Source organism: Meles meles, chromosome 8 (genome assembly GCF_922984935.1).
Source record: "Meles meles chromosome 8, mMelMel3.1 paternal haplotype, whole genome shotgun sequence".
Taxonomy (NCBI): Eukaryota; Metazoa; Chordata; class Mammalia; order Carnivora; family Mustelidae; genus Meles; species Meles meles.
Window position 1 is genome coordinate 19,878,227 of NC_060073.1, and position 21,399 is coordinate 19,899,625.

A 21,399-nucleotide genomic window follows, 5' to 3' on the forward strand; every position below is an offset into this window, starting at 1 on the left:
GTAGTGCGGTGTGGAGCCTACAAGGTCAGGGTAGAGGTGGAGCTCTCCGAGGTGCTGAAGTCACCGGTGTCGTTCGCGGGCGCCACAGCCGCGGACTCCCGGGCCCTCCCCTCCCGCTCCGCACTAGCAAGGCCCCAAGTCTCCAGGCCCCGACCCATGCGGTTCCCGGAAACCTCAAGACACCACGCGCCCTCTGGGGTCTCGCTCCGGGCTCCGCCCCAGGTGACCTTGGGCACTCAGCTCTCCCTCACAGGCATCGTGAACTCGCCCTCCAGACCGCGGCTGCCTGGGCGGCGCGTCCCATCCCGGGGCCGGAGAGGGGATGCGCACCCCTTCCCCGGCCTGGAGTGCGGGACCCGGGAGCCGGGCGGCGGTGGTCGGGGGCCGGTCAAGTATTGTGTGCGATGGGCGGTCTCCTTCCTCCCTGGCGGACTGTTGCCTGTCTTCTCTCTCCAGCTCCTTCCCAGGCCCCGACGGCGCCCCTCCTCTCTGGCAGCCCGGCGGTCGACAAGCGGCCCTGAGGCTGGAAGCTGCGGGCCCTCGGCTCTCTGCCCCGACGGAACCGTGACGGCTGAGCCGACCCCACCCACCCGTAACCTCTTGTTGGGGTCAAACACTCGCTCCTCCGAGGTCCCACTGTGAGCGGGGCCCCGTAAGGAGGGAGGTCCAGGCGGGGCGCGAGACCACCTCCAGGTCCTGGGTGCTTGGTCAGAGCGGAGGCGGAGAGCGCAGCCAGACGGGGCTGCCAGCTCCCTCCCCAGCCCGCGAGGGGGCGCCGCGTCCCCATGACAACGCGGACACCCCCCCCCCACCCCAGCCTCCCGGGAGGGCAGCGCCCCCCGCTAAGCCGTACTGCCAGCCGGGGGCGGTGCCCCCACAGTGGCCGAGCGGGGAGCTTGTCGGCCGGCTCTAGTGAGGGGCGCGCGTAGCTGGGGTCCCCGACGCCCGGGGTGGTGCCCCCCGCGCGTCGCAGTTGGGTGGCCGGCCCGGGGCGGGCGACGCGGCCCCACCAGGATTGGCTGCTTCCCCGTGACATCACGCGGCTCGGGGAAAAGTGCGAGCGTGAGCGCGAGTCGAAGCCACAGCGCCGGGAGCTGCGGGCGGAGCAGGGGCCGCCCCTCGGCACCCCGTCCCCGCCCCCGGCCCGCGGCCCGGCCGCGCGCCCCGCCCGCTGGCCCGCGGGCCGCCCGCTGGTCCCGCCGTCTGTCAGGTGCGAGGGGACCGGGGCGGAGGTGTCTGGTAAGTGACTCCGCGGCGGCGCGGGGGCGGGGGGACTCGGTTGCGGGAGAAGGACATGGGGCTCCCGGACCCTCTGAGGCTCCCCGGAGGCGGGTCCCACTGGGACGGGGCCCCAGGCTCTTTTGGGGACGAGCGCGCTGCTTGGAGCTGCTCAGAGCCCGAGGATGAGGGGCCCCGCGGGAAGAAAGACCCGGAGTCTCGGAAGCTTCTCCAGGTGCGCCTCTGGGAAGGAATGGACATTCAGGGGGTCGGGGGAGGGGTGCCCGCCCACAGCCCTCCAGGCGCCAGGGGCAGCCGTCGGGGGCGGGACCCCGCACTCCAGCCCTCCCACCGGCAGCTCTGGAGGGCGCCAGGCTCTGGAGCCCTAAGGAGCCTTTTTCCCGCCCGTCTCCCCGCCCCCAACCCCCGGCGCTGCCAGCCCACTCCGGTCCATGAAGTCCTCCATCCGCGACCTTGAGCCCCGACGGAAATACCCCTACCCTCCCCCTGGCGCCCCTCCCCGACTCTAGGACTACCCCCTGCTGTTGCCCAGGCTCCGAGCCCGGGAGAGCCGGAGCCAAGCCCCGGGCCCAGTGGCGGAAGTGTCAGGCGCAGTGTCCCCGGCGAATTCCCTGAACCCCTTTTCCCTCCTGTGAACTCTTGAGTCTCTTCTCCCGCCCCAGGGACGGATCCAGGGGCACAGCCTTCCCGGAGCCTTAAAGTGAATGCCTAAGAACCAAGGACCCACACCCCAACCCCCTCCCCACGGCGTCCAGAGCACGCGCTCCCTTCTCGTCCGGAAAAGGGGGGGCTCCAGAACCCGGGAAAGCACGGTGCCCACGCCCAGAGGCTGCAGGAACTGCGTGCTAGGGGGTTGGGGGGAGGGCGGGGCACCGGAGCGCCAGGGCCCCATTGACTAGGAAGGGGACCTGGAGGAGCCTCCAGAAGAGCCCAATAATAACTCCCAACCGGCCCTCGAGGTCCGCCCAGGCCCAGGGCTCGAGAAACCCGGAGCCCACTCTAGCCGCTGGGGCCAGATGGTGCCTCTCCGGCGGGGTGTAGGGTTAGAAGTGTGGGAGGGAATGAATCTTACACTCAACTGACCTAAGCCCCAGCTGGGCCTCCCCGTTTTGGGGGTGCTGCCGGCATACTCCCACCGGCAGACTGGGCACCCTTTGACCATAATGCTCCTGAGCACGCTGAGCTGAGCCGGGTGTCCTGGAAGGCCAGTGGGGCGACTCCTGCAGAAATCAGTCCCAGGCTGGGACACCACGCCACAGCGTTAGGAACCCATACACCACTGGGCGCTGGCCGAGATGATGCCCCAAGGTCAGGAGGCCCGTCGCAGCCCAGACTGTAGTCTGGCCGCCACCCCTTCCCATCCACGAGCGGGGCACTGTCACGATTCAGACACTGGCTCTAGACTGGATCTTCTCTGCGCTCAGACAGCGGAAGTCTGAACTGAGGTCTCCTGGCAGGGCCATTTGAACCCGGGCAGGTCACCTTACTGTGGGCTCTGCGTTTGCTCTCATGCACAAACTCACAGGCATAAGCATACCCAAATCGTGTGCATTCCCCAGACCACAGCACCCTGGGCCCGCGCACGCATGCACAAGCACGTGTCCACATGGCACGGGCCTGCTCACGCGCACACGGGCCCACTGGTATCCAGGCGTGGCCGAGCGCGCACACACGCACATGCAGATAGCTACTCGCTTCTACTCGCGCTCCCCAGTAATCACACACAAACAGAACTCGCACTCGCCTTCCCGCCCACACATTGCTCGCCGGGGCCGGGTGGAAGCCCGGGGCCCTTAACTTTCCCACCACTGAACCCGCGCGGGGCCGAGGGCAGCTCGCGGGCAGGGCCTGGCAAAGGGGTGGAGTTGGGGGGTGCGGGCACGTCCTACCCTTGGGAGACCCTGCCCTGGAGCCTCCTCTGTGTTCTCGGTCGCACTGGAGTTGGGGGCGGCGGTAAAGAGCCGCCGCCCGCCGGGAGTCAGGAGCCGGCACCCAGGGCTCGACATTGCCATCTAGCGGTGTGCACAGCCCTGGGCAGCGGCTGCTCGACTCCCGGTTCTCCGGTGGACCTGGATGGCAGAAAGAGGCCCCAGAGAGGGTTGCTGTCAGAATGTGTGCGGAGGAAACCGAGGGGTTCAGAAAGATGCTGGGGCGGGAGTCGGTGAGGCACCATGCTTCACCCTTTCTGCTGCTGGCAGCTTCCCCTAGCGGACCCAGAGGGGAACTAAACCACCTGTCACCTCCTTGGAGACAAGATGTCCCCCATGGAGATAAGAGGTCTCTTCTCTTCTGGGAAAGCTAAGTGGGGGAGCCGGCAGGGAACGGGAGGGGACCATTAGTTCTTTGGTTTTGAGCAGTGGACAGAAGAGGCAGGAAATCCGAGACAGGTTGAGGTTGAGAAGGTGACTCCTCCTGGGTTCTAATTGAGCCCTTCCCCCTTACACACGGGATGACTTCGGGCAAGTTAATTAACATTATCCTCGTCTGTAGGAAGATAGTTACATCAGTGAGATGGGGATACTAATAGTACCGGCCTTATCAGGCTTCTGTAGGGATTAAACCAGGTAATCTGCTGAAAAAGCTCAGAAGGATTCCTGACTCCTAGTTAACACTCAATAAACCAGGGCTCCTATGTTTTTCGTATTTGGGACTTCTAGCCCCATTCCCATCTTGCTAGCCTGTGTCCTGGCCCCCGGAGGCTGAGACGGGGCTTTCCTTGGAGCTGGCGGACACAAATCCATCCTGCCCACCTGGCGCTGGCTTGCACCTGCCTGGGAAGGGCTGGCCCTCCCTGCTAGGTGCTTTTGCCCTACCAGCGTAGAGGGAGACACCGGAAACGCTCCAAGATGAAATGGGGCTGTCAGACACCCCAGAGAGGCTAGTTTTTAGCCTTTGCCCTTGAGTCATGTGTGACCTTGGAAATGGCAACTCCCCTCTTTGAGCCTCTCCTCCTGAGAACCAAGGATTTGGACAGGCGAACGTGAACTGCCAGGCCAGGAGGCCGGGGCTGGGTCTGCAGAGGCGAATGAGAGGGGTTGAGGCCAGGCGTGGGGCGGGGGTGGGTCACCCTGGTCCTTGCCTCTAGCCTCTGGCGCATTTTCTTGCAGGAAAGTTCAGTTACTGGTCCCCATAGCTGCTTGGGAGGGGTCTGGGACCGGGTCCTCTCTATTTTGCAAATGAGAAAGAGAGGGGTGGGAAGGTGAGGTGGCTGGTCCAGAGCCAGGACCCTGCTGGCTTTGGAGCCTGGGCTGCTGGGTGAGTGCTCCTTCCTCCACACTGGCTGCCTCGCCCTCTCTCTTCCTCTCTGTCACACACAGACGTTGTGTATACGACAGCGCGCGGGGCTGGAGGGGCTGGGACGGGGCCCGTGTGCGTGTGTAATGGTGCATGTGTTGGCGGGTGTGAAGGAGGCTGGGCTGAACGGCTGCCCTGGCACAGCGCACTGGGCGTGGGCCTCCCTCACGTGTATGGGAGAGGAAGGCAGGGGAGAGATGAGGAGGGACCTGGGTGGGAGGGGGGGTACAGGCTCAGGGGAGGGGCCATGTGCTTGGGGGACCCCAGCCGGGATGCTCTCTGTGTATACTGGCAGGCCAGGGGGTGTCCTCGGGGTGGCCACAGGCTCCCCTGCAGCGTCCCCCCCTTTCCTCAGGGACACTTTGGGGCCCCTTTCTGTCCCCAGTTGGGCCGAGAGCTGGTGCCGGCCCCTTGGAAGCCCTGTGTGTCTTTCCTTGGCTGACAGGCCCTCTCGGCTTCTGACTCCTCCTGGTCCTCCCTCAGCCCCTTGCTGTGGATGGTCCCTACCACCCCTGCACTGAGTGCCCCCCACACACACCCTGGGGCTGGGAGGGGGAGCTCAGGGAGGGGAGGCTGTGTTGGTATGTACCTTCCTGGGCCCTCTACATGGCACTCTCCTCGTCCTCAGTGGTTCCCCCCTCCAGGCCACCCCGGTCATCCCCGGAGCCTTCCCTGAGGTGGCCTCACTGGCTCTTGTGGCTCTTCAGGTCTCCCTCTGGCAGAACCCTTAGCTCTGGGGCAGCAGCAGGACATCAAGGACTTGTGGAACCTTGGGCAGGTTATTTAGCATCTCTGTGCCTCAGTTTCCTCACCTGAAGTAGTGAAAAATAAAGGTTTCTACTTCACAGACATGTCATGAGGAAGACATTAGTTAATATTGGTAGAAAGTAAAGTGCCCAACACTTAGTAGATGAGAAGTCTTAGCTGCTAATATATATTCTTGCCTGTGTCCCTGGTGCCATCTAGGAGGATGGAGGACAGGTCCCCCGGGATGTTTGATCACAAAATGACTGAGGAGGTGAATAAATGCTCCCGACCAGAGCTACATGCTGATGTCTGGATCCACTGAAGACCCTCCCCATTGCTTCTCTGGGCCTGCACACACTGGCCTTCTCTCTGTGCCCCATATGTGCCCCAGGCCCTTTGCTCTGGCTATTGCCCTGACTAAGCCACCTCTGTGACTCTTCACATGGCTGCCTCCTTGCCATTGTCCAGATCCCCTCCTTGGAGAGGCCTTCACTGGTCCCAACAAGGAAGCATCCCTGTCTGTCCTCTGACTCACCCACTATATGCCATTTATCCTCGTTTTCCTTCCAGCCTTTTTTTTTTTTTTTGGTGGTTTGCCGTCCATCTGTCTGCCCCAATCAGACTGGGAACTCCGTGAGGGTGGGGACCTTGTGTGTCTCAATCACTTCTGTAATTCCTGCACCCAGGATGGTGCCTGCACACAGTAGGCGCTTCATACGTGATGAATGGTTAAAGAAATGAGGCAGTGGGGCGCCTGGGTGGCTCAGTGGGTTAAAGCCTCTGCCTTTCGCTCAGGTCATGATCCCAGGGTCCTGGGATCGAGCTCCGCATCGGGCTCTCTGCTTGGCAGGGAGCCTGCTTCCTCCTCTCTCTCTCTCTGCCTGCCTCTCTGCCTACTTGTGATCTCTATCTGTCAAATAAATAAATAAAATCTTTAAAAAAAAAAAAAAAAGAAATGAGGCAGTGATGGGACGGAGTTCTCCAAGGCCCCAAAGGACAATGTTCCTCTGTCACCTCGCGTTACCTCTCTAAACCCCTTCAGCAGCTCACCCTTTCCTCTCTCCCTCCTCCTCCAGACACTGCCTGGCTGCCAAGGCTAACCAAGATGGCGAACATCACACCAGTCAATGGCAGCTCGGGCAACCAGTCTGTGCGCTTGGTCACGTCCACGCATAACCGCTATGAGACCGTGGAAATGGTATTCATCGCCACGGTGACGGGCTCGTTGAGCCTGGTGACTGTCGTGGGCAACATCCTGGTGATGCTGTCTATCAAGGTCAACAGGCAGCTGCAGACAGTCAACAACTACTTCCTCTTCAGCCTGGCATGTGCCGACCTCATCATCGGCGCTTTCTCCATGAACCTCTACACCGTGTACATCATCAAGGGCTACTGGCCTCTGGGCGCCGTGGTCTGTGACCTGTGGCTGGCCCTGGACTATGTGGTGAGCAACGCTTCGGTCATGAACCTCCTCATCATCAGCTTTGACCGCTACTTCTGCGTCACCAAGCCCCTCACCTACCCAGCCCGGCGCACCACCAAGATGGCAGGCCTCATGATCGCCGCCGCCTGGGTCTTGTCCTTCGTGCTCTGGGCGCCCGCCATCTTGTTCTGGCAGTTCGTGGTGGGCAAGCGGACGGTGCCAGACAACCAGTGCTTCATCCAGTTCCTGTCCAACCCGGCGGTGACCTTCGGCACTGCCATTGCGGCCTTCTACCTGCCCGTGGTCATCATGACGGTGCTCTACATCCACATCTCCCTGGCCAGTCGCAGCCGAGTCCACAAGCACCGGCCCGAAGGCCCCAAGGAGAAGAAGGCCAAGACCCTGGCCTTCCTCAAGAGCCCCCTGATGAAGCAGAGCCTCCAGAAAGCCCCGCCGGGGGACGCGGGCCCCGAGGAGCTGCGCAACGGGAAGCTGGAGGAGGCCCCTCCCCCTGCCCTGCCGCCCCCTCCGCGCCCCATGGCCGACAAGGACACTTCCAATGAGTCCAGCTCGGGCAGCGCCACACACAACACCAAGGAGCGGCCCCCCACGGAGCTGTCCACCGCGGAGGCCACCACGCCGGCCGTGCCCGCCCCTCCCCTCCAGCCGCAGGCCCTTAACCCCGCCTCCAAATGGTCCAAGATCCAGATTGTGACAAAGCAGACTGGCAATGAGTGTGTGACAGCCATCGAGATCGTCCCGGCCACGCCCGCGGGCATGCGTCCAGCGGCCAATGTGGCCCGCAAGTTCGCCAGCATTGCCCGCAACCAGGTGCGCAAGAAGCGCCAGATGGCGGCCCGGGAGCGCAAGGTGACTCGGACCATCTTCGCCATCCTGCTGGCCTTCATCCTCACCTGGACGCCGTACAACGTCATGGTCCTGGTGAACACCTTCTGCCACAGCTGCATCCCCGAGACGGTGTGGTCCATCGGCTACTGGCTCTGCTACGTCAACAGCACCATCAACCCCGCCTGCTACGCCCTCTGCAACGCCACCTTTAAAAAGACCTTCCGGCACCTGCTGCTGTGCCAGTATAGGAACATCGGCACAGCCAGGTAGGCGGGCAGAGGCGCCACAGGAGGCGCTGGTGGTCGCGTGTGTGCGCTGAGCCGCGGGGGTGGTCACGGGGGGTGGTCCCTCCCCCGGCGGTCGCGGAGAGGTCTGGAAATCTGGAAGCTCTCTCCGTCTTCCTGTTCACCGAAGAGAACTGAGGTCCCCGAGAGCCCTGTGAGGCTCAGGAAGCAGCTGTGGCGGGATGCGGACAGACCAGATCTCCACTCAGCGCAGGCCGAAGGAGGCTCAGCCCCAGAAGCGTCTGGAGCAAGACTGCCTGGCCGCCCCTCTGTTGGCCCGCCTCAGGTTGCTGGGAGGTGCTGGGCTTCTGGGGCACCTGGCCCACTGTGACCAACCGGCGCAGCTGGGAGAATGGACATCTGGGGGGGAGCAGAAGCCCGGGATCCCCTTGGGAGGAGCAAGAGAGCTGATGCTGGGAAAGGAGGCTTGGGAAGGGAGTAGAAGGGTAGGGTCCCCCCATTCTGCTGTAGTCGGTGCTTTCTCCCTGCTGCACCCCGCATGTAGGCCCAGCCCCTCCTCCTAGGTCCCATTCCAGGGCCAGAGCTCTCCCCTTGCTGCAGCTACTCGGCCAGGCGCTGGTTGGGTGGGCGGGTGGGCTCGCTGGAGGCCAGGCCCTTGTGGGCTCTCAGGCACTCCCCTTCCCCTCTCAATCCCTCCCCCACCCCATCACTGTCCTGGTCATGGTCAGGATGCGGCAGCTAGGAGGTCAGCATCTCACGCTCAGGAGCGGAGGTCTGGCTTCCTGTGGTCCCATGCTGAGCAGAGAGGAGCCCCCCCAGCAGGCTTCTGCAGCATGTGAGGGAGGCCTGGGTCGCCGGGGAGAATGGGTTCAGGCAAGCAGCTCCCATCTCCTCTCTCCCGATGAACAGAACCTTCTATTGGTAGTGGGCTGTACCAAAAGACCTTTGCTTGAGAGTGGCTGAGATGAGGAGTGTCAGTTCTAGGGAGCCTTCTGGCCTCCCGTCCCCCCCACCCCACCCCAGGAAAGACCAGACTGAAAGGCTCAGGGGACTGGATGGGGGCATCCTTTCAGGAGTCAGTCAGGGCCCTGAAAGCAATTTTTCATAACCATTCTGCTTTTTCCATGAGCTCGGGGAGCACTCACCAAGCCCCCCAGTCCCCTGAAAGCCACATCCCTACCGCCTTTCCTTTCCTTCCCAAGTTTCTGCCCCAACAAATTACCACAGCAAACTCCCTGGGTTGGAGCTTTTATATATTAAATGAAAAGCTTTTATTGGGAAAAACAAAACAAAACAAAACAAAAACACGACTGTTTATTTATTTCTCAGTAATGGCATCTTTGTGGGGAAGAACAAAAGGGGGTACGGGGAATCACATCCCTCTGGGGCAGGAGGCTCAAGCTGTCCACAATCCCCTGTCCCTCCCCATCTGGGACACTTGGGGCGGGGACAGAGGACTGAAAGGGAAAAACAGGGTATGATTGATAAAGCTAACGAGTAGACAAAAGGCACTGTAGGTTAGATCTTGGGCCTGTGGGAGGGAGGGCACCGGCCCCGGGCTCCTCGGCATCCAGACCTGGCTGCTAGTCCTTTCCCTTCCCTTTCTTGGCTGTAAAACAAGCAAGAAATAGCGTGTTATCGGAGTCACCTGAACTTCAGGTGACCTGGTAGAGACCCCCTTGTACGTACATTAGGGAGAAAATTCTGCCCCCTAGTGGCTGCAGACCGACGGACCGGGTCGCGGGAGGGAGAGCGCAGCCATATTGATGCTGGAAGGGCCGCCACGCTGACTTGGGACACTTTCATTGGGGCTCGGGAAATCTTCAAGTTCTTGGTCCCAGGGGCCCTCAGCCTCCACCTCCTCACCTAACAAGGTGGGCTGATTCACCTCTGCCCTGATGGCCTCTCTGGGCTGCTGTGAATTGGCAATGAGGGGTGGCGAGAGTTAGGACTGGAAAGTCCTGATACTAGAAAGGACCCAAGCTGACCAAATGTTTCCTCTGGCTGGAGAGGTGACAAAGCCAAGCCCTTCCGGGACAACTCCCTGACTCCAAAGCAAAATGCTCCAACAGAACCCAACGAGTTTGTACTTCCACTCTGGCCAGACGGATTTGCTAATCCTTGAGCACCTTCTGTGGTCACCCTCAGTACCTGCCCATCTAAGGCATCTCGCAGAGGCGTCAAGAAGTCACCCGCCAGTCCAAAACTTCAGGCTTAACTATTCCCTCTCACAGGTTGTGGAAGGCCCCGGCAATGACCACCCCCCACCCCCAACCAGTTCCCTGACCTTTGGCCTTGGCTTTGGTCTTGGGGGTGCAGGGCTTGGTCACGCGGATGGTCTCCTGGCACTGGGCATTATACCGCGCCTTCTTCAGGGTGCCTTGGCGGGCTTTGGTGCCCGTGCCCCCATCACACGCTCCCCAGCTCTCAAACTTGTACTTGCAGTCCGCTGGCGGGAGAGCGCCCTGGGTCAGATCTGGGGACCCAGTGGTGGCCACAAACCTGCCCAGGTTTCAGTGAGACTGCCCCCACCTCCCCGAGCCCTCCCTCCGCCTGCACCCCACCTCACCTCCAAACTCCTTCTTCCAGTTGCAAGGCACCCTGCACCGGGTACGCTGAGTCTGGGCCCCACAGGTGCCCTCGCGGAAGCCCACGCCGCAGTCTTTGCTGCTGGGGGTGCAGGGCCCCCAGGCCCACTCCGCGCACTCGATCCCCGGGCCGCCCTTCTTCACTTTGTCTAAGACGCACGGGGAACGGAGCTCAGACTCACTCGGGACCAATTCCTGGGGTCCCGGCCTCGGAATGCCGGCGGCCAGGCGCGAGGCTGCCGGCCTCGCCCGCCGGTCTCCAGCCCTCCTTCAGTCCCCCACACCCCGTATCACCTTTCTTTTTGGCCACCGCGGAGGTGAGCGCCAGCAGGGTGAGGAGGGCGAGGAGGAGGAAGCCTCGGTGATGCATCCTGCGGGGAGATGTCGGGTCAGCGTCCCCTGGCCAACCCCCTTCCCCACGGGGGGACCGCACGCGCGCACCACCCACCCCCGGCCCCACTCTCCGGGCCCACAGGCCGCGGTGGCGGCGGGAGGGCTCTGGGGTCGGCCCCTCGCCGCTAGCCGGGGCGCACAGCCCGAGGTGTCTCGCTGGGGGCGGCCTGGAGTTCGGGACGCAGCTCGGACCCCCACCCCGCCCTCGGGGTCCGGGGTCGGCCGAGGCCCAGCGGGCGAAGGGCTGAGGCCGCCGCGGCAAGCCCGCCGGGGACCCCGCGCCCTCACTCGCTCGCTGCCCGCGGTGCTGCGCTCCCTCCCGCGCCGGGCCAGTCCCGCTCCGGCCGCCGCGGCCCCTTTTGTCTCCAGAACCGGTCTGAGCCGGTCACATGGGCCCCCGCCCCCTTCCCGCCCCCACTCCCCACTGAGGAAGGACCCGCCCCGCCCCCCTCCCCTCAAACCCGCACCGCCCCCCGACGCCGGCGTCCCCGCCTCCGCTCCCGCCCAGCGGCCCCCGGCGCTCCTACCCCGGCTTCCCGCCGCGGGTCCCCGCACCCCCTGTTCGCTCCGCCCGGGCCGTCCATGCTCAGACGGCGGGCTCTGCCTGCCCCCCCGCCCCCCATTTTCCGAGCCCGGAGTTTCCCGGCCCCAGGCCACTGTCCTGCCCAGGCTCCACCGGGCCCTGCCCCAGCCCCAGCTTTCCGCCGCCGACTCTGCCCCACTCTCCTGGGGCCGTTCTCTTTCCCCGATGGGCTCCCGCCTTTCTTCCCGGGGAGGGAAGCCCGGGCGGATGGGGACTCGGGAGGGAGCTCGGAGCTCCGGGGGTGTCATGGGTCCCGGCGCTCCCGGGGCCTGCGTTCCAGCCTGTGCGCGGCTCCGTCCCGGGATGACTGTTTAACCCCGTCGAGGACCGGCTCTCTGCGCCCCCTTAGGTGCTGGGGACAGAGCGCCAGCCCCACCTCGGGTCGCTTCACCAAGTGTGCAGGGAGCCGCTCCGCTGAGTGTTCGGGGAGCCTGGGACGGGGAGCCCCAGAGAAAGCGCTCCCGCTTGGGGGACGCGGACCGCGCCGCGCCTTTCAGGAGCGCAGGTTTTCGGGGGCGGGAGCTGGGGGAAGTTGGGGGTAGAGGAGCCCTCGGGCCTGGATTTGGTGAGGCTTGGGAGTTGACAAGAGCCGTCTGAGAAGTTCCAGACCCAGCCAAGGCGGCGGCTGCAGATGCCCACCCTTTCCGATCCAGGAGCCTGGGGGATCACCTCACCCGATCCCCTAACAGCAAAAGCTGTCGAGGCCTGGGGGAAAGGGCTTGCCCAGGGCCACCGGGCAGGAGCCGAAGAATCCAGGCCTCGCCGCCCCCACCCCCGCCGCCCCACCTCTCTTTCACTTTCATTGTTGTCGTCCCTGCGGGAAGCGGGAAGGGAGAGGAAATCAGCTCCTCCCCCGGCCCGACCGAGCCGCGCAGCCAGGCAGAGGTCAGGTCCTGGGCAGGCCATGAGACCCCACCCCCAAACGGGAACCAGGAACCCCCCCCCCCATACACACAAGAAAGGGTCTGGGTCCAGTCTCCCCACCACCAGACCCCGCTGCTTCTGGAAGACCTCCTCCGCAAGAAAAGAAGAGCAGAAAGGAAAAAAATCCTCTTTACTGAGTCACACCCAGCTGTAAACATGTCACCACGAGAGCCCCCACTCTAACCCCCAGGCCACACAGTCGGCGGTGATGAAATGACTGGGTACACGGGGAGGGTCTCTGGGGGTGGGCACCAAGCGGGGCAGCGGGCGCGCAACGCCGGCAGGTTCTGTGTTTCCGGGAGGAAACTCCCCGGAGGGTGGGAGGGGGCAGGAGAGGGGGCCCAGGCTGCCAGGCTCAGAGTCAGGGCCCTCACCAACCGGGTGGCTTAGGAACCCTCTTCCCGAAGGCTCCCAGATAGGGTCCCCAGCCCTGCTGCCCTCCCCCTGTACCCCAAGGCCCAGGGAGGGCATCCGCAGCGGGGAGGGCGAGGGCCGCCCTGAAGTGGTCCAGCCCCAGCCCCCTCAAAGGCCTGCCCTGTCCAGTGCAGTCTCCTGTCCCCCTGTCAGCCCAGGGTCAGGTTGAGGCCTCAGGCCCACAGGTGAGATCCCCCAGCTCCTCAAGAGTCCAGCCCTCGGCCTGGGCAGCTCCTCAGGGGGCAGCACGGGGCTCCTTCCCTGGGGCACGGGTCCCCCCGTGGTCATCTGACTGGAATGTGGCAGTGAGGCGGGCGATGGGGGGTTTTTTCTCCGGCGGCCGCAGGCCTTGCGGCTACACAGCCGTCTCCTGGTCCTCCCGCTGGACCATCTGGTAGTGCTGCCGGTTCTCCAGGTAGGCGGCCAGCTCCGTGTCCTGGGCCTTCTCCGCCCGCTGCCGGGGAGTGTCGCCCTGGAGGGGGGGCAGTGGCCGTCACTTCTGGGGCCTCCCCTTCAGGTGGCCAGTGAGGAAAGGAAAAGCTTCAAAGGACAGGCAGTCATGGGCCCTCCCCACCCTGCACCGCAGGCTCAGGTTTCTCAGAATCCAGAGGATGTTGGTTAAAGAACAGCTTCCAGTCCTAAAAGGCGGCCCTTCTCCATGGCTCCCGCTCACAAGGGCCAGAGCTGGGGCAGGGCTGCCCTGTGCCCGCCCTGAGTGGCTGCTCACCTGCTGGTCCGTCTTCATGAGTGAGGCCCCCGCCTCCACGATGTAGTGGCAGATGGTGCGCTGGCCCAGGGCTGCCGCCTGGTGCAGACAGGTCTCCCCGCTGTGGAAACGGGCTGGCTGTGGACCCCCGTCCTGTCCTCGGGGTCTTGTCCGCCTCCAGTGGGCGATCAGAGAAGGGAGCTTTGGGACTGGGGGGGCAAGGGATGGGGCCTGGAAGGGTTTCTAGGCTCTGACCAGCTGAGTGGGAGGGGCTGGAAGAAGACGGGGCAGTTTCCAGGGTCTGGCACTGCCCAGATACTCACTTCTCCTCCACAGCGTCAAGGATCTCTGGGGGTGCTGGAGGAGAGGGGACGGGGCAGTCAGAGAAGCCTGGCAGCCTCCCCTCCTCCCGCCTTGGCCCTAGCCTGGGCCCCCTGGTGGCCCAGCTCACCATGGTCCAGCAGGTAGCGGACCACATCCTTGCTGCCCGTGCTGACGGCATGATGCAGGAGCGTTCGGCTCTGCTCGTCCCGGTGCATAAGGTCACCCCCAGCTCGGTGCAGCTCCTGGAGCTGAGGGCAGGGGATAGAGCAGGGCTGGGGCTCCTCAGGGCCACTTTCCTGCCAGCCACAGAAATGTCCCCCAGTGCACAAAGGTCATAGGCCTGACACTAGGGCGCTCACACACATCATCCCTCTGGGGGGGGGGGGGTCTTTCTGGAGTGCGGGGGAGAGACCCTGGGCTTCTGGACTCCTCAGGAGCATGGACCCCCAAGCCTCGGGGCCTGTGGATCCCCTAAGACTCACTCCTTCCTGAACACTGGGGAAAGGCAGACTGTGCTAAGCCCCTATGAAGGGACACTGTGAGGGGGACAGGGGCAAGGCGGAATGTGGCAATCACCACGGAGACCCTGTGGAGTGCCATCCAATCACAGATGACAGCTCCTTGACAGGCTAATTTGGCCCCACCCAGAGGCCCTGACATCCCTGGGTGTTACCTCCCGGCTGCTGGCTGTGGGGCCACGGGACCACGAGGTGGAGGAGCCCAGCCCTGGCTAGTAGTACCTTACAGAAGTTGTTCCTCTTGGCAGCCTCAATCAGCTCCTCACCTGCACGGAACACCTGCCCGTCACACTCGGGCCGGAGACCCGGCCCTGTGTGGGTACACAGATGTGCCTGCCCGAGGTGTGGGTCTGCCTGGGGCGCCGACACTAGGCTGGGGGTGGGGTGACCCCAGGGCCCTGGCGGGTTGTGGCTGCAGCAGGCTGTGTGTGTGGGCTCCACCCCCATCCCCCACCAGGGAGAAGGGCTAGGCCTCACCTTTAGGGGGCGCCGTATCCCGTGGCAGTGACCTGCAAGCAGAGCAGGATGAGACGGGACCCAGAGACCGTTGTCACCCTCCCCACCAGGGGGCGCCCTGTGTTCTGTCAAGTTTATTGAGGGCCCCCTACAGAGCAGGCCCTGTGCCAGGAGCCAGCCACACAGCAGAGAACGCGACACATGGAGAGCTTGCTCTCACCGAGCTTACATTCTAGTCAGGGAGACACACAAGTCAACACATAAATCAGGCCTTCTCAGAGCAGGAAGGGCTAGGAAGAGCACAAGACACTGGGGTGGTATGATCTCACAAGCAGCATCAGCTGGGGTTCCTGGGGAGACTTCTCTGGGGAGGGAACCCCCAAGCTGATGCCTGAGTGGAGCAGGGAGCTTGGTGAGGAATGGGGGACCTTTCTGAAGTGGCAAGAAAAGGGCAGAGGCTGGCACCCTGGAGGCCACAAAGGGCCAGGAAGAGCATGGCACCGGGCAGTGGGGAAGGACGTGAGGTTGGAGGCTCCAGCCCAGGCTGCCGTGCTCGGATGCTGGGGAACAGCACACAGGACTCGCAGAAGAGAGGTCAGAGGGGGAGCCCGGGTCTCCAGACAGCGCAGCAGCGTGGATGATGATGGCACTGCCCGGGGGGCGGGGGGGGGGGGGGGGGGGTTGGCCAGCTGAGCTTTGGGCGGGTTTGGTTCTCCGCCAGGGAGGGTCTGTAGGGACCCAGCAGTTAGCAGGACACTGGACACGTGTCTGGCGCCGAAGGCAGGACGTCAGGAGGTACCGGCTTGTAGGTGGGGTTTTGAGCCAGGGGGCTGGAGGAGACGCAGGACTCACCGGAGTGTGGGTGAGCAGGGGGAGGTGGGGAGGGGGGAAGTGGGGGTTGGGAGGTCAGGCCGGGCCGATGCCCCCAGCAGCTCAGGGTCCAAGATATAAATCTCGTCCTGTGCAATCTCCGTCACATAGTTGAGGTGTTCCTGTGGGTGGGGAGGTCAGGGGCTGAGAGTCAGGACCTCCCAGGGTAGCCGATACAGGCAGTGCAGACGCAGCCAGGCCGGAAAGGCCTCTGCCAGGAGCACAAATAGCCGCAGGTGGAAGCTGGGTGAGGGGACCCTGCCAGTCTCTCTTCCCCTTGCCTTCCCAGCTCCTTCCCATGCTAAGCCTCTGCCTGGATCACCTAGCACCTGGCCAGAAGTGCCTCCACCTCTGGAGCTAACTGGGTGGCCCTGTGCTCCGAAGCCCGTGCCCCCACCCAGCCAGACTTTTCCGGGCACGCCAGCTCCCTGTCCCTGTGGGCAGCGTGCCTACACCCTATGCGCAGGTGGGAGCAGGTGTGCGGGCCCCATCCAGCAGGACAACAAGCAGATCCGTCTGTGAAGGTGAGGGCCAGAGGTAGAGGGGCCCCTGGGCTGGCCCGAACGACCGCAAGGTGCTCACCTGGGCCCGGTCAATCCTGTAGAAGCGGCTGGCAGTGGTGGCTGTGAGGAAGCAGAGAGCTGTCTGAGGTGGGAGGAGGCCCTTATCCAGGCCCAGAGAGTCTGTTACCCCACCAGGAGCCCTTTGGGAGGGGACAGGATGCAGCCCAGGACTGCCAGGAGCTGGCACTCACCGTCTAGGAAGCACCACTTGGGGGACAGTTTCTGGCAGGTAGGGGACTTGGCTCCAGCACCTTCGGGCTCCTGCTGAGAGAAGCCAAGGACAGGAGTCGGCAGAGAACAGAAACTAGGGCGGGTGGGCCCACGCCGGGCCAGCTCCCGACCCCCTCACCTGCTGGAGTCTCTCGATGTGGGCACGGCAGAGCTCCAGGTCGCTGTCTCCAGGGACCACCACAGTGCCCAGCGGCACGGCTGGGGGGACAGAGCAGGCTGTCAGCGGCTGGCCGTCCCCCCTCAGCCCCCTGCCTGGCCCTCAGGGCCCTCAGTGGCTTCTTGCCGCCCTGCCCCCGGCCCCCCTGCCACTCACAGGCCTCCTTGAGCTGTTCCTTGTCGTAATGCAGGGCCTCGTAGTCATGCATGCTGACTCTGCTCACCTGGACCCGCAGCTGCTCGGGCACGGGCTGCTGGCTGTGGCGCAGGCAGCAAGAGGGCACTCGGGAAGGGTCCTCAGCTGGGCGCCCCACCCAGGGGCCCCACCCCACCTCCCTGCGGCACAGCGACGCAGAGGCCCCTGTCCAGCTGGGGAAACTGCGGCTCGAGAGAGGGGCAGAGTGGTGGTGGCCGGGAGGGGAACGTACTCGCTGTGCAGGGGGGCGGCACTCCGCCGCTTGGCCTTCTGCACCATGGTGGCCTGGTTACGCAGAGCGATGCGAATGCGTGAGGCTGCGAGTTTGCAGGGCTCACCGTCCACCTGCACCGGGATGGCCTTGGACGTGGTGAGCACCACCTCTCGGCACTGTGTCAGCCGTTCGCCGTGCCCGCCCACCTGCAGCGCCGCCTGTGGGCGCAGAAGGCTCAGGTCAGGAACCGGGACAGGGTTAGTGGGGCCCTGGGCTCCATTCTCCGCAAGGATGCTCCAGCCAGGGAACACAGTGACAGTAACCCCCAAGACAGAGAGCAGAAGGACAAGACTCCAGTCAGAGAGGGGAGGAGAGAGAGAGACCCTGGTCAGAGAAAGAGGGGGAGCCGCCAGCCAGGGAGATGAGAATGAATTCTCCCATCTTGGCTGGTGAAGGGAAGTTTCGTGATCCCCCCACCTTTCCATCCTGGGCCAGTGTTCCTGGTCACTGTGGGGACAGAGCCAGGGCTCCAGGCAAGTCCCATACTGGCCTACTCACCAGGGACGTCATGGTAAAGCCAATGACCTCGAGGTAGCCATCGTCGTGCCGCTGGGGCTCAAATTCGTGGTGCTCCCCAGGGTGGCCCCAGGGCATGGTGCCTGCGCAGTACCTGGAGGGGACGGCAACACAAGGACCCTCAGAGAACAGTCGTGCAGGTTGGACATATCGGGGCGCACACAGAGACTCCCCTCCTCACCTGGGGATGTTCAGGAAAACAATGCACTGGGGTTTTAGGTCGTGAATCTTGGGGGTCAGGTCAGTCCCGTCACACTGCAGGCAGGAACAGGGAGCGGGTGTAGGATATGTACCCGTGGCGAGGCGGCTTCCCTCCCCGCCAGGCCCGCCCACTCTGCCTGCCAGCCTGGCCCACTTACCACCACTCGGATGTGCTTGGCCAAGTCCTTAGAGCTGCCCATCAGGAAGTCAGAGAAGGCTGTCTGTGGGAGACAGAGGGCGTCACCACCTGGTGACAGCGACTTTCTCTCACCACTGCCGGCAGGGTCCAGTGGCCCGGCAGACACAGGTACGCAGGGTGTACAGGCGGCAGAACAGTGGGCATGCGGAGGGAGTGGGAGTGGCTGGGGGGCCTGTTGCCAGCAGACCCCAGACTCACCCCGGCATAGAACATCTTGTTCCGAAAGCGGCTGTTGAATTTCTCTGGGTTGGCCTCTGGGTGGCGACAAGAAATAGGGGACAGTTAGTCTGACCCTGCTGGGGCTTCCCAGGCTGGGGTAGGATCCAGGGCTGGGAACTGCCCAAGGGCAAGTTCTGACCCGCTTGGGGGAACCTCCTGTATGCCCCCCTCTCCAGCCTCCTGATGCTTTCCCAGCAAGTGGTTGCCCACCTCGAGACTCATGAAACTCCAGGGTGACGTGGGCATCAAAGCCCAGGCTGAAGTAATTGTTGAAGACATCCAGGGGCAGCTGGAAAAAGGTCAAGGGCCCAGCATGAGGGCCGGACCTCACAGCCACCTCCCTGCTCTGGTCTGCTCAGGGCAAGGGGCCACCAGGCTGTCTCGGTCCATGCAGTTCTGGAAGCTTTTCCCAGTTAACAGCTCTTCCCTCTAGCCTGCAGCCTGCCTCAGGGTCCACCCTCTCAGCTCCCAGCATCCATGGGGTTCCTCCAAGTGCCCAGTATACAAAACACCTGGGGCCCTGCGGGCACTCTCTTCCCTGGCTTTCTGACCACCCCTCACCACTTCTTCCCGAAGTGCCATATTCTGGAGGAGCTCCATGAGGATGAGGACTTTGTTTTCTTGGTGCTTACAATGGTGCCTGGCATGTGGTGGATATTCAGAAACTATCTGCCCAGTGGCTGAACAATGGCTAGCTTGCGGGGGTACCAATGTCACCACTGCCCAGGAGAGGATGACAGTCGAGGTGAATGAAGAGATTTATCCAAAGCCCCAGAACCGGCAAGTAGGAGAGAATGCTTCCCTTGCTGCCCCCATGATGGACACCCCCACACTGGCCCTGCCGGCCTACCCGGTCAGTGGCGCCCTCATCACGCTCTTCTGGCCCTGCATCGGGGTTGGGCTCAGCACGGAGGTCCCAGCGGTCTAGCTGCACCACGTTTCCCTCCTCCACGTGGGAGAGGATCTTGGACACGGGCTCATCCGTGTAGCCCTGGTGGGACAAGGCAGGAACTGAGCCTCTCCTGGGGAGAGGGCCCCCCAGCTGCTCAGCCCACCCCCACCCCGCTCCCCGCCTGTGGGCTCTTACCCCACCCCAGTTGAGGGTACGGGCCAAGTCATTGCCAGTGCCCAGGGGCAGAATGGCAACAGGCGGCGGGGGCTTTAAGCGCAGCTGGTCCAGAGTGGAGAGGATCCAGCCGACCTGGAGGGAGAGGAGCAGAGCAGAAGAGGCCGGGTCAGACCCGCATGGCCCAGGCTCCGGCCCTCCGCCTGGGCAGCCCAAGGAGCGGCCACAGGACTCACCGTGCCATCGCCTCCACACGCCAGGATCCGCAGGTTGTGCACTTTGCGGTACATCTCCAGCCTGGAGTCAGAGGACGGGAACAGGGTCAAGGTGTGTGGGCCTGAGCCCCTGTGCCAGGCAAGTCCTCCCCACCATCCCCACAGGGCCGCAGCAAGCACTTACGCCTCCTTGGGCCCTCCCTGGCTCAGGTCAAACACTTGTCGGGGGTTGAGATACCACAGGAAGGACTGGATGATCTTAGCGCCCTGCAGGGGACCGGGGGAGTCAGTCAGGGCCTGCGGGGCCCGCAGTGGAGAGCAGCACCAGAGAAGGACCGACGCTGTAGGAACCAGGCCCAGCAGGGCCGAAGGGTGGAGACAGGCTCCTATTTCTTCAGAATCTCTGGGTCAGAGGGATGGGGAGGGAGCTGCAATGGGACCTGGGAGGAGCTGCTGGGGATGGGGGCAGGGGTGAGGAGGGGGTGGTGAGGAGGAGGGGTGCGGAGCCGGAGCCCGCTCCTCCCCTGCAGGCTCTCCGTGGAGCGGGGCGGCTGTGCGTACCTGGTTGCCCCCACTCTTGGGGTTCACAAACACCAGCAGGGGCTTCATGAGGGGGGAGGGGGTGGGCCTGATGATGAAGGGTCTCCAGCGGCCCTCCTTGGAGACAGAGAGACTGTAAGGCTCTACCCCAGCTTGGCAGACCTCACCCCCGTTCTCGGCAGTGCCCCCTCCCGTTCTGCCTCCCGGGCAGACCTTAAGGTGGGCCTGGCCACAGAGAGGCACCTTGGATCCGGCCTTCCACCCTCCTCCGGGGCCCAGAGCCCACCAGTGGCTGCACTGGCCCAGGGAGCTCAGTACTTCAAGAAACAGGCCCACCCAGCCCCAGAACCAACCTCTGGCCCTTTCTTGCTAGATTTCCTCTTGAAGGACGCTCTCTTTTTCTTCTTGCTTGCCTTGAGGGTATTCTGGAAGGGAAGCAGGGGCATTGGGGACAGGCAGGTGGGTAGGCTGGCAGTGCCCACGTGTGGAGGCGGTGTCCAGGGTGCAGGCAGGACTCACCTGCGGCCTGCGGGCGCGGAGGATCCAGGTGGGCGGGATGACCACAGCAGCGTGCACGCCCAGGGAGCACGGCTCCTCTATCTGTTGCAGCATGAAGCAGGACACCTTGCTGTGGTACTGGGGGGGAGAGGGGCGCAAGTGAGCTGGGCCTGAGCTGACACCCAGGGGGCCCCCACCCAGTGCCACCCAGGGGACAGCCTCCGGGGGCCAGGCGAGCACCACTCACGGCCTGCTTGCACCAGGAGCAACTGATGGCCACAATCTCCTTGCTATGGAAGGTAAACTTCTGCTGGAAGCCCTAGGGTGGAGAGGGTAGGTGGGGCACCAGCTGGGGCCCAGAGCAGCAGGCCCAGCCCCTCCTCCATGGCCAACACTCTCCACCCAGGGCAGTTGAGCCCATTCTTTAAAATTAAAACAACTGTCGAATAAGCCCCCAGAGCAGGGAGGCCTGCAATTCTCTGAAGTTAACTCCAAGGAGCTGGGTGCTCACACCCGATCTGCTAGAAGGGGTCATAGCTAACTCCTGCCAGTGGGAATGCCCCCCTGCTGACCCCGAGGCCCCCCAGTATATGCTTAGAGGGCTTCACACTTCTTAACAGCACCTGCCACTTCCATTCCCTTGTTCATTCCATGGACGTTTACCGAGGGCCTGCTGTGTGCCGGGCCCTGTGCGCGGCACTGAAGTGAGCAGAGGAAAGAGGAGCAAGGCCCCGAGACCTTCTAGAGCCCACGCTTACTGAGAGAAACAGAGCAGAAGCAGATGATGAGTAAGTGACCGCCACACTGTGGACTGGGCTCGGGAAGACTGCCCACAGAGTCTGTCTTCAAGCCACATCCTCCTCCAGGAGGGCAGGGACCTCACGACCCGACTCGGGGCTCAGCACCCAACAGGGGCTCGACACATACTGTGCTCAGTCACCATACGAGGCCG

General features: G+C 63.6%; 3 protein-coding genes across 22 annotated transcripts in view; 1 reads left to right on the forward strand and 2 right to left on the reverse strand.

The window, feature by feature from the left end:
• The first annotated feature begins 1,108 nt into the window (after window positions 1-1,108).
• On the forward strand, window positions 1,109-8,900 carry CHRM4 (cholinergic receptor muscarinic 4). The gene is made up of 2 exons (XM_046016945.1): window positions 1,109-1,239; window positions 6,357-8,900. The coding sequence occupies exon 2, from the start codon at window positions 6,386-6,388 to the stop codon at window positions 7,820-7,822; it is 1,437 nt and encodes a 478-aa protein (XP_045872901.1). The 5' UTR covers window positions 1,109-1,239; window positions 6,357-6,385; the 3' UTR covers window positions 7,823-8,900.
• A 191-nt stretch (window positions 8,901-9,091) lies between these two features.
• On the reverse strand, window positions 9,092-12,054 carry MDK (midkine). 3 transcript variants are annotated; one of them, XM_046016948.1, is made up of 5 exons: window positions 12,036-12,054; window positions 10,680-10,756; window positions 10,367-10,534; window positions 10,085-10,246; window positions 9,092-9,406 (listed from the first exon to the last, which is right to left on the reverse strand). In XM_046016948.1, the coding sequence occupies exons 2-5, from the start codon at window positions 10,753-10,755 to the stop codon at window positions 9,381-9,383; spliced, it is 432 nt and encodes a 143-aa protein (XP_045872904.1). In that variant the 5' UTR covers window position 10,756; window positions 12,036-12,054; the 3' UTR covers window positions 9,092-9,380. The 3 variants fall into 3 exon arrangements, with proteins under 3 accessions (XP_045872904.1, XP_045872903.1, XP_045872902.1); XM_046016947.1 differs by lacking the exon at window positions 12,036-12,054 and adding an exon at window positions 12,001-12,019; XM_046016946.1 differs by lacking the exon at window positions 12,036-12,054 and adding an exon at window positions 11,067-11,180.
• A 342-nt stretch (window positions 12,055-12,396) lies between these two features.
• DGKZ (diacylglycerol kinase zeta) overlaps window positions 12,397-21,399 on the reverse strand; it is a 42,052-nt gene continuing 33,049 nt past the window's right edge. For 8 of the 18 annotated variants that reach the window (XM_046016934.1, XM_046016935.1, XM_046016936.1 and 5 more), the window contains 25 exons: window positions 20,695-20,766; window positions 20,469-20,585; window positions 20,303-20,374; window positions 19,971-20,066; window positions 19,594-19,676; window positions 19,431-19,491; window positions 19,216-19,329; window positions 18,979-19,119; window positions 18,339-18,417; window positions 18,108-18,163; window positions 17,869-17,931; window positions 17,691-17,764; window positions 17,492-17,603; window positions 16,952-17,151; window positions 16,681-16,781; window positions 16,486-16,565; window positions 16,328-16,400; window positions 16,156-16,196; window positions 15,556-15,695; window positions 14,725-14,756; window positions 14,470-14,513; window positions 13,857-14,025; window positions 13,729-13,762; window positions 13,427-13,580; window positions 12,397-13,171 (listed from right to left, as the gene is read on the reverse strand). In XM_046016934.1, coding sequence (XP_045872890.1) covers window positions 13,055-13,171; window positions 13,427-13,580; window positions 13,729-13,762; window positions 13,857-14,025; window positions 14,470-14,513; window positions 14,725-14,756; window positions 15,556-15,695; window positions 16,156-16,196; window positions 16,328-16,400; window positions 16,486-16,565; window positions 16,681-16,781; window positions 16,952-17,151; window positions 17,492-17,603; window positions 17,691-17,764; window positions 17,869-17,931; window positions 18,108-18,163; window positions 18,339-18,417; window positions 18,979-19,119; window positions 19,216-19,329; window positions 19,431-19,491; window positions 19,594-19,676; window positions 19,971-20,066; window positions 20,303-20,374; window positions 20,469-20,585; window positions 20,695-20,766 — 2,325 coding nt within the window. In that variant the 3' untranslated portion in view covers window positions 12,397-13,054. The remainder of the gene's footprint in view (window positions 13,172-13,426; window positions 13,581-13,728; window positions 13,763-13,856; window positions 14,026-14,469; window positions 14,514-14,724; window positions 14,757-15,555; window positions 15,696-16,155; window positions 16,197-16,327; window positions 16,401-16,485; window positions 16,566-16,680; window positions 16,782-16,951; window positions 17,152-17,491; window positions 17,604-17,690; window positions 17,765-17,868; window positions 17,932-18,107; window positions 18,164-18,338; window positions 18,418-18,978; window positions 19,120-19,215; window positions 19,330-19,430; window positions 19,492-19,593; window positions 19,677-19,970; window positions 20,067-20,302; window positions 20,375-20,468; window positions 20,586-20,694; window positions 20,767-21,399) is intronic. The other 10 variants (XM_046016940.1, XM_046016944.1, XM_046016942.1 and 7 more) reach the window with 5 other exon arrangements.